This window comes from Triticum dicoccoides, chromosome 2B, assembly GCF_002162155.2.
Source record: "Triticum dicoccoides isolate Atlit2015 ecotype Zavitan chromosome 2B, WEW_v2.0, whole genome shotgun sequence".
NCBI classification, from domain to species: Eukaryota; Viridiplantae; Streptophyta; class Magnoliopsida; order Poales; family Poaceae; genus Triticum; species Triticum dicoccoides.
The window spans coordinates 1413204-1430393 of record NC_041383.1 but is presented as its reverse complement, the minus strand read 5'-3'; the positions used below and the strand labels follow the sequence as shown (position 1 = coordinate 1430393).

General features: G+C 45.6%; 1 protein-coding gene and 1 pseudogene across 1 annotated transcript; both read right to left on the bottom strand.

The window, feature by feature from the left end:
• LOC119366666 overlaps positions 1-14791 on the bottom strand; it is a 16925-nt pseudogene extending 2134 nt beyond the window's left edge.
• Positions 14792-15413: 622 nt separating this feature from the next.
• Positions 15414-16631, bottom strand: LOC119366665. The gene has a single exon (XM_037632436.1). The coding sequence runs from the start codon at positions 16629-16631 to the stop codon at positions 15414-15416; it is 1218 nt and encodes a 405-aa protein (XP_037488333.1).
• Positions 16632-17190: the final 559 nt, after the last annotated feature.

The window sequence follows — 17190 nt, the reverse complement described above, 5'->3', positions numbered from 1 at the left end:
TTGTCGTGTCATTGCTCTGTTTATGTTTTACTTGCTATTCATCCATCATTAGAGGGGGCATTTAGGTCTGTCGGGGCATAGGATGCGATATATGCGCCATGCCAAGTTCTTATAACTGAATCGAAGCAGAAATATTTAGTGTTCATGCTCTGTTCTTATTCTTCAGTTAACAGAGTGCACACCCCCCAAGTTCAGAAACAACAAATCTTGCTGCCGAATAGATGTTAGGCTGTGAGAAAATAACCAGGCCCAAATTGAGAAAAGCCCACCCGCGCAGGGGCACCAACCCAGTTTTATAGCATAGAGGCACCCATGTTTGAAAAAAGCTTCGACTAAATCAAAATAAAATGTTGCTTCGGCAAATAAACCTTTAACAAACATGTACTCCCTCCGTCCTATAATGTAGGACGTTTTTTAACACTAGTGTAGTGTCAAAAAATGTCTTACATTATGGGACGGAGGGAGTACTTCTTTACTTGTTTTTTCTTTAGTCAAATTTTTCTGTCGAATAAATGTTGGGCCGTATGTATTGTACTTTTTTGTTTTTATTTACATATTTGTTGTGATTCTTTTTGTGCATGTATATGGTTCCATGAAACCCAAATTAAATGGGGATATGTGAAAGCCTCAGAAATCATTTTTCAAAATCATCATGTTAAAATTCGATTCAAATAGGTCCAAGAAAATGTTCCTGATTTGCTTTGAAAATATTGGCCTGAGGTAAAATTCAAACCAATATTTTTTAGGAGCACAGAAGTATTTATTTTGGCATTTGAGTTAATCAATAATTATTTGCACAAATTAAATTGCACCCTACACCTACTAGCTAGGGTGGCCCTAATAGCCAGGGCCTAGATACATGCACGCCCACATGCATCACACCAATATATGATTTTGTTTTCTTTTCACAAAAACAATTGGGTACCCATACACTTGCATGTCCATAGTGGCATCTTCCTTGTATTAGTAATACATAGATCAACTAGATAGAACATCAAGCACATATATCAATTGACCAATACCAACTAGATAGAAAAAACAAAAACTAGATAGAATACTTTGTGAGTATGTGGTTTGCGTGTCCATGGCCGGTTTGCATGTCCATGGTTTGGGTCATGACCCATGATTTGGCCAACATTGTGAAGACCGTTTGTGTGGCGTGGTGAATGGGGTGAAGCAACACAAGGCAACACACAAATAATAGCATGAAACGGGTACAACCCATAGCAACCCACAAATAATAGCACGAAACAAAAATATAAAAATAAGGAACCCAACAACAATATAAATAGTAGCACAATCGATAGTTCCACGACATAGATAACATAGCCTTACAACTTAATAATAGTAGCACACAAACATGAACGATTACAACTTAAAATACAAAAATGATAGATAGATAGCTATATAGATTGGGGGCACCAAACTGGTTCATCTCCTTCTCCTCCTCTTGGCGAACGCCACCTCGCTCCTCCGGGCGCCCATCACTCTTGGTTGTCGACGGGGTACGGGAGGGTGTGCATGCCGTTGTAGGTGGGGAAGATGTTGTTGAAGTCGGTGAAGATGTTGTGGGTGGTGAAAGCAATAAACTCACACCCACACCAAAACACTCAGCCGAGGAGGTGGAAGGCGTCGAAGGGGTTGGTTAATGTAGCAAGGAGCGCAACCACAACGCCATTGTGATTGACCTCCTCAACCTGGAACATACTTGGAGAGCCACGGGAGAGGTGGCGGTAGCCGGCCGAAAGGAAGAACTACGTCAAACGCGCCCCTCCACCTTGAGATCGCCCACACCCTAAGGGTGTTCTCTACATAGACGTCGGCGGGATAGAGCCTCTCTGGCACGATGGGGGGAGGGGGGGAAGCGGTAGGTCGGGCCGTTGTACTGCATGGTGGCTTCGGGACCCTCTACTTTGTGGAGAAGAAGGAAGAAGGAGGGCAGATGGGGGCAGATATGAGAGGATGGGGTTGGGGTATGGATGAGGAGGGAGAGGAAATGATAGGTATGGCTTAAATAGCCCTAGTGCGACATGTTTTTCGATTTTTTTAATGGTTTCACCAGGTGGAAGTAATGACCGGGCGACGTTTGGTGGCATCGGGAGTGTGTACACACGCATGGGAAACCAAAGGCTGCATCGCATCAATGGGGGGTGCCCCTACATCAATAGCCCCGCTGCGACGTTTCACAGCTGCACGCGTGTGTGCCATCGGTCGGGGGTCAAGGGGTCATGCTGCCCCGTTCTTCTGTGCGTGTGCCGCCCGTGCATGCATGCATCGTAGGCTCCGATCGAGCATGGAAACGTAGCCTGTTGCTATGCCATGAATCATAGTTAAATTAGTGGGCACCAAAACTCGCTTCGCTCTGACTAGAAATACGCGGCCGGGCGGCAAAATTGATTTGACGGATAACATAATTGATCTGTTGGGCTCAAAAACTTGCTTCGTCGGGAACAAGAATTACGTCGTCGGTCAACAATGTTTCTCTGGTGCGCATCACGGTTGCTTGGACGAGCTCAAATTTGCTCTGCCAGGCAACTTACAAACACTGTTATCAAAAACCTAAGCTGCTGTAGTGGGTACAAAATTGTTCTGTTGACACTGCGCTTCTGGGCACGAAATTTACTCTGTCGGGTACAAAAGTTGCACCCTCAAGCACTAAAATTGTATCCCAGGCACAAAAGTTGTGCTGTGGGGCAGTTGAATACTTCTGTTGGGGTACAAAAGTTACTTTGTTGGGCACTCTGTCAGTCACCAAAGTTGCCCTGTCGGATAAAAGAGTTGCTCTGCCAGGTACCAAAGTTGTTTTGTCACGCTCCAAAGTTGTTGTGTCGGGTGCCAATAGTGTGTTGTCGGGCACCGAAATTGCTTTGTCGGCACCAATGTTGCATCGTTTGGCACCAAAAAATTGCTCTATAGGGCACCAAAAGGTGCGCCATCTGACACCAAAGGTGCTTTGTCACGCACCAAAGTTGTTGTGACACAACCAAATTGCCCCGTTGGGCATGGAAAGTGCATTGTCAGGCACCATACTTGATCTGTCGGCACCAATGTTGGATCGTTTGGCACCAAAAAAATTGCACTATAGGGCACTAAAGTTGCTCCGTAGCGCACCAAAGTTGCTCTATCGAACCTAACTTGCTCTGTCAGGCATCAAATTTTCTCTGTCAGATCACCTAAGTATCTTTGTCACGGCTTGGAGACTTGTACTAGCAACATCCATATATAGTCAAGAGCATTCACCAACGCCATCTATGCTATTCATGCCCAAGTCAAAGCCCCAACCTTTGACGTGGTCTCTGTCGTCAAGGTAGAGGCCGAACCCATTATTCTACCACAATTACGCCAACATGCACCACAATTGCGTTGTTAGGCATCAAAGTTGCTCTGTCGGGACTAAAGAATTGCGGCATTAGACATGAAAATTTTGCCGACGGACACCAAAGAATTGCGTTGTTAGGCAACAAAGTTGATCCAAGGGCGCCAAAAAGTTGCTCTCTCGTGGATCAAAAGTGTGCCTTGTGATACATTAATTAAAGTTGCTCTGACGGACACAAATTTGAAGCATAGTCAAAAGTTACTTGGAACGAGCACCCTTGTTAGAAATGTAATTGACGGAGAAAAGCCATGCATGCTTATTCTAGACGCCAGCCTCTGTACGCCCTATCTTTACCTCTTTACCTACTAATAAAGTGGTTATCGCTTCTGATCGTCTGTCATTAAAATTACCTTCCAAATTGGTTAAAATTACCCACCAATGCCACCCGTGAGTGAAAAAACGATTCGATTTTTCGGACAAAAATCAACGCCTCTTTCGTTGTCTTATAGGAGCGCAACGAGTAGATGGCACACGACGACTAGCAGCAGAGTGGTTGGTCGAGCGCTCTTCTAGCGGCAAGACCAGGGTTGGATCCCCAACTTCCACAATTATTTGATTTCTTTTCTCACGCATGTTCATGGGCCGGCCCATGTGCGGGGCTTCACTCCCCTGTTTTTTCTCATTTTACTTTTTTGTCTTTTCCTTTCTCATTCTATTTTTTCAAAAAAAAAAGTTTGATAAAAAACATAAAATATATGTGAATTCAAAAATCTTTAGGAAATCATACAAAGTTTGCAGATTCAAAAAATGTTGGTGGTTTTGCAAAACTGTTGCAAAATTATAAAAAAAATCACAATTTGTAAAAAATTGGTTGGGAAATAAAATCATGTTCATGATTTTGACAAAATGATCATGTATTCAAAACATATTCGGGAATCTGAAAAAAAATGTCCATAAAGTTTTAGAAAATGTTCACAATAATAATAATAAATATTTGTTTTTTAGTTTTGTTCCCCAATTTAAAAAAGTTCATAGATTCAAAAAAATGTTTGTTGAGTCAAAAAAATGTTAGTGAATATGAAACCGGTTCGTACATTCAAAAAAGTTGTAAACAAGACTAATGTTCATGATTTTTTTTGAGAAAAACAAAATTTTCAAACAAAAAAATGTTTGTCGATTCGAAAAACTGTTCACTGATTCAAAAGTATTTTATGTCTGGGATTTGATTAGTTTTCCGAAAGTCTTTATATGTCTTGGCATTGGGAGTAGTTCGTGGTCAATGAGATTTGTTTTTAAAGTTTTAAACGTTCCCTTGTGCAACATAGTGACAAGTGTGACATGCACTGGCAAACTTATAGCCTTGGGATTTACCACGTCAAGTGCATTGTGATCACGTGAACATCGCGACCATCATCACCTAGGGTGAGAAAAAAAATGGCAACATGGTGAACCACTATGTTAAAATAGAGTACGCTCATATATCGGGATATTGAGTCATACTTATTTCATTAGCCATAATTTTTTTGTCTCCCGTTGCAACACACGGACATATGCGGCGACATGGGTGGATTGCCACGTATACATAAAGAGCGTGGGCTGGTGTGAAGAGGTTCTTGAGCCATAAATATTGGATTAGACGCATGTGAAGTGTTTTTTCTCCCGGTGCAACGCACGGGCATTTTTCTTAGTATGTAGTTAAATTCCAATGGAGACGTACGTACACATAGGGGAGAATATCAGGTACTCCCACCCTTTTGGGTGCTCCCGGTGCACCGATGCCGAAAAACATTATTTAAATATTCGAACAATTCTGAAAAAAAAACTTAGCATATTGACACAACGTAGATGTATCTTGTCACAAAATTTTGAATCAAAATTCAAAACATTGCTCAAGATACACAAATGACGAATTCGATAGCAAATAGTACATAACATAAGTTGGGTTTTAGATTTGGCCCATTATGACATTGATGTCAAATTTGTTATTTTTATATCTCGAGCAATGTTTCAAATTTTGATTTGAAAATTTATGAAAAGATACATCGATGTTGTGTGACTGTGCTAAATTTTTTTGAGAATTTTTTGAACATTTTAAAAATGTATTTCGGAATCGGTGCACCGGGAGCACCCAAGGGGTGGGAGTACCTGATATTTTCCCGTACACATAGACCTTTCCTTCGCGTGTGTCCGTGTTGGGTGCGCGCGGGTGTTGGGTCGGTTCAGCAGCCGGGTTTAAGTACACATGTGGGTACCTTTTGTACTAACTACTACACCCACCGTGAAATAAACAAAACACCTCGATCGATCGATTCCCAGCTTCCGACGCTACTCTCGGGTTTGATCGGCTAGCAACAAGGCCTCTCTCGGATGCACCAATTTGCCAAGGAAACTGGCAACCATGGAGCTGCTCCCCGACGACGTGCTCGCTTGCATCCTCCGCCGCCTCAACGCGCGCAGCCTCGCGGCGTCCCGCTGCGTCTGCAAGGCGTGGCGCCATGTCGTCGACGCCCGGAGCCTGCTGCGCGCGGACCTCCTCCCGCTCTCGGTCTAGGGGATCTTGTTCGTGGAGGAGGTGATGCTGAGCAGCATGCGATTCTTCGCCCGCCCCCTCATGGAGCACCAAATCGCCGACAGGTTCGACTACCTCGAAGACGACGTCTCCCGCCCAGCCTACCACCATCTGGAATTGCTGGATCACCGCAACGGCCTGCTCTTGCTCAGGGACTGGGTGGTTAACCCGGCGACCCGACAGTGCGTGCCCTTGCCCCCGCCGCCGCCTCCACGCGCGGGGATGGAAGCTTTCTTTGACACGAGATACCTTGTGTTTGATCCCGCTGTATCGCCGCACTACCATGTGTTTTCGATCCCTAGAGTCTCGCGCAGAACTGGTGAGCTAACCAAATTCACCGACGAAACGGAATGGCCGCCATCGCCGTACACGCTCACCGTGTTCTCCTCGACAACACGGAGGTGGGAGGAGATGTCTTTTGTTCGAGAAGAAGGAGAAGCGGCCACACGGACTACCATAGCTGACATCAACTTCTCTCCTCGGAAGCACCGCTACGCCGTCTACTGGCGGGATGCGCTTTATGTGCATTCCCAAGACGATTCCATTATACGGTATATATATGAGCTCAACCCTCCTTTTTACTACTACTAGGACATTTTTCTCTCCTTCCTCCATCACGGTTTATAGGGCATGTGCGTCGTTATAGGTTGACAATTTAACTAGCTATATATGTATTATATGTGATGAAAAATATATCATTTGTGCAGCATAACCTTGTCCACCCATAAGTACCAAGTGATTCCATCTCCAATAGGACGTCAAGTGACATATCTTGAATCTCTCTACTTGGGGAAATCCATCAACGGCGTCTACTGTGCACTAATCTTTAATTTGGAGGAACGGCTACGGATTTGGCTACTTAATGATGATGAGGTACGCGGTCAAACAAAATGGGTGCTCAAGAATGACGTGAGCATTCAGCCACTCGTGGGAATAACACATCAACACCTTGGCCTTCAAAACAATGGACTTTGGACTTTGCAAAACACTGCCTACGAACCAATGGCGGAGCAGAAATTTGAATGGGATCCTGACAGCGGCTTTACCCTTGAAGCTGAGGCTAAGGCTCCAATAGATCACTTTCATGATGATATTCGTACCCTAGGATTTCATACTTACAAGGAGATTCTCTTCTTATGGACAAATTGCAAAAGAGTAGTAGCTTACCATTTGAACAGTTCCAAGGCTCAAGACGTGGGAAAGTTACCCGTACCATCGATAGAAACGTCTTTTGTATACACACCCTTGTTGGATGGGGAAATATTAGGAAAATAGTTAACATAGTTGTCGGCATCAAAGTGGTGGTATCAGTCAAATGTAAGATGATGTCACATTGATCTCTGTCACATATGTACCCCCGGAGTATCGGCGGCGTTGACTATTTTTTTGTTCCCTACCTTTTCTTGTATTTTAACTTAATTTATCTTGTGTGTTTCCACGATGTTTTGCAACTGAATGCTGAGTTTGTGCAATGCATGCCATTGTTGGATGGGGGAATAATCAGAAAACAGTGCACGCACTAATATAATCCCTCCGTTTCTAAATATTTGTCTTTCTAAAGATTTAAACAAATGGCTATATACGGAGCAAAATGAGTGAATCTACGTTCTAAAATATGTCTATATACATCCGTATGTGGTAGTCAATTGAAATCTCTAGAAAGACAAATATTTAGGAACGGAGGGAGTAGTAGTCAGCATTGACACGTCGATTTCCCACTTCTTGACTCTTTGATTTCCCACTACTAGTGGTATGAGGGATCAAGTGCGAGATGTGAGATGGCATATTGATCCGATTGGATACTTACCTTCTTTTTGTATTTTAATTTATTTATGTGTTCCCACGATGCCGATCCAAGTTGAGAACGAATGTTGAGCTTGCCAAGCAATGAGGAAACCATACTATCGGCGCCGTGCACCACCTCGTTGGTGCTGCTGGTGTTAGTCTAGGCTTTGTTGTGGCTCGGACGAACGAGTTATCAATCATCTTTGTGTGCACTGTAGTTTAATCGGTAGTTTAATTGGTAGCTGATCCTACAGTAGGGGTGTGTTTGGTTGCTCGCATGCTCCTTTCTCGCACCCAGCGGCAAGGATTTGGGCCGTTTGGTTTGTTGTGGAATCTTTGCTTCACACGAGTTTTAAAGCTGCTAGGAACGCTCGATCCCAGCGTTCTCGCGGGGCCAGACCATGGCAAGCCAAAAGTCGGTCCGCGCCGCACGCACGCGGAAGGGCGGGAGATGCCGCGACGCCTCGAGTGTGCACGCCATAAATCCCCTCACCGCTCCTCTCCCACCTCTCACTCACCCCTTCCAGAGACACCATTCCCTCTCTCCTCTCACCGACAGCGATTCCTCCGCCGGCGTTAGATCAGATTACACCATCTAGTACTCCGTTGCCTCTCTCCTCTTGTACTCCACCGGCGATTGGCCGTCATATTCTATGCTGTCATCTCATTTCACCGGGCTCCCTCAATGGCAGCAATGGCGGTAAGTGCTCAATCATCCCACAATCGTTGCTGCTATGGTAGATCTGTTTGAATCGGCACATTTCGTGTCTAATTTCTTACATGCACGGTACTTTGTTAGTGCTAGGGCGGATTTTAAGCGCTAGGTTTCTTGTTCGTACGGCTAGGGTTCTTGTTCGTACGGCTAGTGTTTTTATTCGTCTTGTTCGTCGTTCTCATATGGGGTTCATAGTTAGCAGATCCGGCACTACATTCCTCAGATCTCTATTTATATTATACCAATTAGCCAGATTTGCAAGATATTCCAATTTTAGTACTGTTTAGGGACGATTCACACTAGCGATTTAGTAGCAGAACTGTTCGTGGCAGGCCGATGATGAATTGGTATCATGTTGTATATCCAGGGTGGGATTTGTGAACCATGATGTCTAAACACAACTAGTGTTCATTCAACACGGTTCGCTTACACCATCCCTGGAGATCATGCGTGACTACTGCCACATGAAGTAAGTTTGCATGCACCATATGAGGTTGTCTTTCCACATGCAGTAAGTTTTCGAATTTAGGATATGTTTGCAATTTTGCTGATGATTTAAAAGCAGGGTGAAAATGAAGGGATGGCACTGTGGAACCTAGGTGCAAGATAAACGATCATTTTATCGTGTCCCTTGGTTCCACGGTATCATCTCTTCATTTGTTCTGTCTCCATTGTTCTTTGAGGCAGCATTTCGTGTTAAATCTCTTGGGACGATGATTAAATCTAGCCACATGGTTGTTTAAGGGGCTCGGGTTGGTGAACCTAGTCGGTTGCAACAACAAAGTTGGTGTGCCTCTAACTTGGTTCGTAACACTGAGCCCCTTTCAACTACTGTGAACGATGATTCGACAGTACCTTGTGGATTGTGGGATGAAATTTATCCTACACTTCCCTTGGTATTATTGCATTATCGTATCGCAATTTGTGGTTTTACGAGGCATCTTTTAATTCTCGGTTACTTGTGTTTGCGCACCCTCCCTGAATTTTGACGATGATTCAATTCTTTAGCACCATGTCTTTCGGGGGGACGATCTTGTACTACCTGATGCCATTCAGAAGATTGTTCTGAATTGTTTTGGTTAGTACAGAGTCATCTCCCCGATCTGTGTGTGCTTCTCATATGAGGCTTTGATTTTTATTTACCATTTTTGCATAGGCCTATGATTTAATTTTGTGCCACCTTGTGATCAAGGTATCGCCTTTAGTACCTAGCTAGTGTTGTGCATGATCAGATAATATGCTATGCATGATCCGTGGTACTAAGGGATCATCTCTTGAGTGCTATGCATGATCCCTGGTGTGTTATGAGGCATGTTTTAATTCTCTGCTTTCTTTTGCAGTGCCTTGAGGAAGAGGATGTGCAAGCTTCATCCAATAGGCCGAGGGGTAGACCAATGCAGGTTGGCCACTTCCAAGACGATGTTGGCCCATCGCATTTCTCCAAGGTGATCATGTCTGCTGGCCTGGAGTATCTGCCAATTTCCAACGGCTTCCGTGGCTTCATTGGCACTGTCCCGATCGAGGACCATCACGCTGAAGACGAACACCGGATGCAGCTGGAAGGTGAAGCTGAAAGAGATTGATGGAAGGCCACGCGTAGGCTGCACGCCGACACCGCAGAAACCTCTGCTCCCGCCGAGAATGCGAACCTGCCCTGCCAGCGAGGGAACCCGTTGCCGGCTGCGCAGCCCTTCACTCGCCGGACACACGCAGCTCCACATCTCCTCCTGCGCAATGCGCCTCTCAGGTCTACGCACAAGAACATGGGTAAAGCTGAGAGGTTAGAAATGTTCACTAAGTTTGTGACTCTTCTCCTTCAGATGTTGAGGTCATCCGTTTTAATAGCTAGCACGATTAATTTTCACTCTAATTCAGTGTTTACTTCAACAATTCCGTTTTTATTTACTTTGCATGTTAGAGTTGCTGAAGTCAAACTTTGTAAAATTTGACCAAATATATAGAATTTTTTTTAATGTTTACCATAAAAAAATCTATATGATGTGGAAGTACATTCAACAAAGAATCTAATGGTATTGATTTGTTATTGTATATGTTACTATTTTTGTCTATAAACATTGTCAAAGTTTGCAAAGCTTGACTTTGACCAAAGCTAATATGTGAAGTAAATAAAAACGGAGGGAGTATACTAAACCCAGGGAATCTTTTCTTAGCACCACACACTCCACCAATCCGTTTCGACTCGGGATTTTCACCACGCTACACACGCGCTGGATCGAAGCAATGCCACAGTGCCACACCCACACTGAGGTGAACTGAGACATGACCCATCGTATCAATGCCTGCCACAGGAAAAAGGGCAGTGTTGGGCGCCGCCGGCCCACGCCGGCCCAAATTTGGGGCGGTTGGGGCCGCCCGATACAACTGTGCACAACCATCCACCGCACATCTTCTTCCTTCCCCTCCTCGCCGTCGATGTGGTCAACACGGGGAAATCCATGGCGAGCGTAACTCTCTTCCCTCCCCTGACCCCCCGCGCTGGGGGCGTGCGTCCGTCCTTGCCTGTTAGCCCGCCCCCCGATGCTCTTCGTTGAAAAAAATGCAAAAGAAAAAATAGGTCGTTGACCCATAGAAGCTTTTCTGTTGCCCCCACCCCCCTCGCAGTTCCATCCATGGGTGCTCCTTCTCGGTGCCGGCCGCAAAACAGCAGTCCTCGCCGGTGTTGCCTTCCCTCCGGTTGCAACTAATGCGCCCCACGGTGTCGCTCGCCAGCCGAGCCGGTGGTAGTGAAAAAAGACACTAGTTCCAGCAAGAAAAACAAATGGTGGTAACAAAAATTTGTTGTCCCAGCAAAACTCACAAAAACGGTTGTAACAAAAATGTCCAGTGGTTCCAGCACAACACAAAGCTGCTAGTAGCAAAAAGACGGGAGTGGTTCTAGGAAAAGATTTGATGCAGCAAAAAATCACAGTGGCGATGGCACTACCATCCCCTAGATTGCAGCAAAATCTAAAGAAGGTTCCAGCAAAAAAAGAAGCGGTTCCAGCAAAAGAATGAGGCAACAAAAAATCCATAGTAGCACAACTCAAAACAAATTCGATGTAGCAAATGAACTAGCCGGTTCCAGCAAAAAATTCACTGTTCCAGCAAAAAATGAAGTCGCCGGCGAGGCGTGGTTTTGTTCCAGCAAAAAGTTCCAACACTTAGTAAGACATTTATAGAAGAGATATTTCAACACTTAAAAACACTAAATGAGATATCAACACTTATTAGGATATTTCAACAATATAAAAGCACATTTCACAACACTAAATAAGATATCTCAAGAATAAAAATATACTTCGACACTTAATGAGATATTTCAACTTTTTAAAAGATTCCAGCCATCATTAAGACACTTCAACATTAACGTAGATTTCAACATTTAATGAGACAACACGAATAGATTTCGACACTTAACAAACACATCCCGACAAATAATAAACATATTTCATCATAAAAATTGCCATCAAACATTTATTTGGTCAGATGCATGAATACTAGATGGAGTGCTCTAGAATAACAACATACAAACAAATTTATCTTTCTTTTCTAATAACTGACAATGTTGATAAGAAACATGCACCAGGAGTTCTTCAAGGACTCCTGGATTATCTATGATAAGAAACATTTATTTGGTCAGGACTTACTTTACCCACGGAAATTATCTATGGTGAGAATTATTTCCAAGATTCCACATGATTTTATCCCGGAAAAGGCACATGCTTTCTTCAAGGACTATAATAATATTGCATGGTACCCACCAAATTTGTCCAATAACTAGCGCAGGTTGGCTACAAAAAGCATTCACTTTTTCCATCCGACGTGGGATGCTGCCATGGAGAAGGTCTAATTATGAGGACGACTTGTGCATTGTTGAGCCATATCATCCCGATCGGGTTGATTGACAATTCAAATTAGATCAGCATGTACCATATACCCCATTGTGCAGTTTATACACAATAGATGACACAAGTATTGCTTATGCGTATTGGTGGCGTCTCTTGCGCTCGAAACCAAAGCAACCCCTCTATATTCCCAACAGAACTTGGGTGGGAAACTCTTCGGTGGCATGGACAAACTGGTGGAACACTTTCATCCAACCATTCACTAGTGTTTTCGGCCAGCTTCGTCAAGGCAATATGATGGGCGAGACTCCTATGAGGAGAATTTACCAAATATGTATAGAATGGGGAGAATCATATTTTTCCTCGTAAAATTTTAGACGAGGATCTTGTTATAGTAAAGAAGGTGTGTGCTGAACGGCAAGAGGAGTATCTTGCAGCTATTGGTGCAAGAGAAATACTTGAAATGATATCTTAGGAAGTTACCTCTCGGATAACAATGCTTCGCCAAATTTGTTGCAACGAGTAAGCGACTGGACGAGACCGAAATGCGCCACTAACCATGCTTGATCCCTTCCTGTCCTCAGTCAACCTTCCGTTCGATCCCGCCACTAGCTTTGTCCCGTCGTATGACATTGTCTCGGGCTATAGTAGTGCGAAGAACTTGGTCTTCTACCAGGGCAACCTATACCAAATATGGAGGAACGTGGCCAGAAGGCGGTCGCTATCGTGTAAGGGATGATGAAATATTCGTTGTCAAATATTATCCATAGCGGGGGGCTACACGGTGTTTTTCGGGAGGAATAATGTGGTATTGATGTACACCGAAGGCGTTCCAAGACTCAAGGATGACTACCTGTACTGGATCGACCGGAGGGGTAGGGACCGAGGAATGGTCTTCGACATGGCAACTAAGAAGTCTACACATTGCCTTCCTGCCATGGTTGGTGATGTCGTTCCAGGGCAGGCACGATCTGCTGGTACTTTCTAAGCAACAAGGTAGCAAATAACCAAAACACAAATGCATGAAGAAAGAGTTTAACCAAAACCCAAAGTCAGGGTCATCGTTGAATGCGTATAAGACATGGAACAACAATGGCGAGTCGGACACATTGCTGGAAGCGATGTTTGTCATGCATGAGAAAGAACCTGGTATGAAGGCCCTCAAGATCTGGTGGAGTGCAATTGCTTCTCGTGGACAATAGTTCGTTTGTATTTTTTCTGGCTTGGTACAATAATTTGCACGGGCAAGTTGTTGGTTTGTAGTCCATATCATCTTTGCCGTTTATGCGGGTTCTCTCGTGGGGTTGGCTGTCACCACTGTTGGCCTCGTGTCGGGACCGTTTGGTCGCACCAACTGGTCCTGCGCGCGGCTGCTGCAACACTGGCTGGTGCATGGGGCCAGCCTGTCAGGGTCGTCAGGCTGTGCTGCTGAGTAGATTAGTTTCAACTTCAGGTACTTTATGTCGCTACATCTTTTTAGACAAACTTACAAAACCATGATGAGTTTACGTTCCTGAACTTGTCACGCAAAAATGATTATTACTTATATTTGCAAGCTACATATGGCCAAAGTCAAGACTGAGCATGTTTAAAATAAAGTTGGAACCTGCATTCCATTACCACTATCATACTCATACTTATAGTGAAAAGAATGAATTTTATTTTCAATTGCAAGTGTAGTTGGTCAACGATGTTCATACCTGCTCTATGTTTCTGCATTTTTATTTTTAATTACAACATTGTCAGTGATTTCAAGATGAAGAGGCTGTATCTGTAGTCCTGTACTGGACCGAACTGCTAGTTCTGTAAATAACCAAACTGTAGTTACTTGAAAATCAACTCTGGAAACCAGTATTACTGTATATTTTTCTTTCTCCCTGGATTCTTCGGCTAGCACAACAGTTCAAACAATTATGAGGCCAGCAGCAATTATGGAGAAGCAGATGGCGTGGCCGACGAGGGTGTGGCCGTGGACAAAGGCACGCTTGTGGTGGGTGATCCACGGTGGCCGCGGGAGGATGTCGCAGTGCCAGAACCTGTGAGATCCTGGGTCGGCCGGACCCCCCTCCACGTGAGGACCTCGAACTGTGGCAGCGCCTTTGCCATGTGCAGGTGGAGGAGGCCATCGATGATGTAGAGGTTGCCAGTGTCTTCACCGTCATGGAGGTGTAGGCCGGTGGTAGGGACGGAGATGAACATTGACATCTCCTTGAGTCCGTGGAGGGATGGCAGGGTATCGATGCAGCGGGTACCATCGACGACATCGAATCATAGCATTCGGTTCCCACGGTCGGCCAAGATGACCTTGCTCTCCGAGGCGGTAGGCAAGAAATGAATGGTGTGATGGTTCCCCATGGAGTACGAGAGCTGTGGTTGCCTTATGACCAACTCGGTTTTTGGTGGGACGATCTTGGGTGTTGTGAATCCTTCTTCTTCTCCTGTTGGGGGCATGGGCCTTGGTGGGCGTCAGTGTTTGCACCACCTTGCCATGCATGGCCGCCTGTGTTCGTCGGATGAAAAAGATCCATCTTGGAGAGGTCCAGGCGCTGCAGCAAATACATGTGTTTGACCCAGGTGTCACCCTGCCGTCTGAGCCCGGGTGGGCAGGTCCACATATGTGCTGAGGGCTTTCCTATACCGACGGCTGCCGTCGGCGTAGATGCATATATGCCGACGGCCTTTCTATGCCTACACTATCGTCGGCATAGACAGAGATATGCCGACTCCTTTCTATGCCTATGGCTTCAGCCATGCCGTCGGCATATATCCATCTATGCTGTCGGCCCCGACAAAAGGCCGTCGGCATAGAAAAAGTCGTCGGCATCGATAGTTATTCCGGTGGTGTATATTTATGCTCTTCCAAAGTTTTTGCTCTGTAGGAGGAAAATATTTCCTAGCAGCAACTCTGAATACTAACTGGAATTCTCTACACTATACCTATGTACTCCCTCCTTTCGAAATTACTTGTCTCGGAAATGGATGTATGTAGAACTAAAATATGTCTAGATACATCCATTTCTGCGACAAGTAATTCCGAACGGAGGGAGTATTATTTGAGCTAACTTAACACTAGAGTAAACAGGGAGCAGCCACATTACTACACCGATAGCAAATTAAGCCCCGGAGTGAATTCATGCGTGCATGCATACACTAGCTGCAGTTCAAAATGAGTTGGTGAGTCATTCAGAGCACCGCCTCGATCCTCTGTTGGTTGTTGAACATGTAACGACGGGGTTTGTGTTTGATCATACGGAGGCCACGCATTGTCCCTTTGCCTTTGCCGTTGCTGTACGCTACCTCCATACCGGTGAAGAGGGCAAATTCCTTGACGGATTCCATCTCGTTCCACTCCTTGTTGAATTTCATGGCATCCAAGAAGTCGACGACGATGAACCTACCGGAACCGAGGCTGACGATACAGGGATTGTGCAAGCTCTTTGGCTGCCACTCCTCTGGCAGGTCATCACGCGCCCAGATCCGCATCTTGTCCGGCGACAGCTCCTCCCCTCTGACGACGCCCGAGAGGTCGGCAGCGCAGGGGAGGTTGTTTGAGACGCCAAACCAGCGTCCAAGCTCGGGGGCGTAATCCGCCTTGCCATTGAAGGGCATGAGCCAGTTGCCAGCTTTGCTCCACTCACGAGTCGCGATGTGGAAGCAGTAGGTGCCGGTACCCTCGGCGCCACAGATGGAGAAGCAGATGCTGTCGCCGACGAGGGCGTGGCCGAAGACCATGGCGTGCTCGTGGTGGCTGATCCACGGCGGCAGAGGGAGGATGTCGCAGTGCCAGAACCTGCTAGATAAGGCCGACGGTCTGAACCCCCTCCACACCAGGGCCTCGAACTGCGGACGCACCTCCGCCTTGTCCGGATGGAGCAGGCCATCGATGATGTAGAGGTCGCCCGTGTCATCCCCGTCACGGAGGTGTAAGTCCGTCGGAGGGACGGAGACGACCATCGGCATCTCCTTGACCCCGTGGAGGCATGGCAGGGTATCGATGTAGCGGGAGCCATCAAGGATGTTGAAGCGTAGCATGCGGTTCCCGCGGTCGCCCAAGACGACCTTGCTCTCCGAGGCGGTGGGGAAGAAATGGACGAAGTGATGGGAGTTGAGGCAGGGGGAGATTTGCGGTGGCCCCATGAGCAGCTCGGGTTTTGGCGGACCGATCTTGGGCGCCGCCGCCTTCGCCGTCGCCAGATCATGGGTGTTGCGGATCCTTCGCCTGTTGGTGGCACGGGCCTTGGCAGGCGTCAGTGTTGCCAGCACCTTGCCATGTTCAGCCGCCTCTTCTGCCGTCCGATGAAAAAAGTCCGTCTTGGAGAGGTCCAAGCGCCGCAGCAAATACAGGTGTTTGTGCCCGTCATACAACCCCAGGTTCAAGAACCGGCGGATGCCGCCGCTCATCTCCGACCGTTGGACAACCTAGTGAGTATGATCCTTCTCTCCTGGGAGGGTGATAAGGAAAAAAAAATACTTCAAACTGAAGGAAGATGACTGATGCAGGCAGATAATCTACAGGCGGCGAACTTGCCATAGGTTAGAAGGTACAACTTTACATCCATGCACGAGCTGCCATTTTAACAAATTTTTTGTGTTGAAAATGGAATATATCAGCTAGCCATTTGATTATTTAAGCTCAAAGCATCATACTTGAGATGAGTATTTAGGAGCAGAAAACAGATGTACGCATAAGATAAAAGTTTAAAGCTGAAAGTTTAATGCCCACTACAGGCTTGATTGCTGAGATAGTGAAAATTTTACGAGCAGTCAATAATTGAATCGAATGGCAAGAAAGAAAAAACAAACTAATGGCAGTTGTTCAACTTCAAACAGAGGAAGACAATTTTATTTAAGTACACAGAAGATTCTGCTATGGCACATTGAAAGGAGATGAGAAACCTATCGTCCATTGATGTACTTTTCAAGATAGTAGTATTTATGCCTCGATCTAGATGAAATCGAA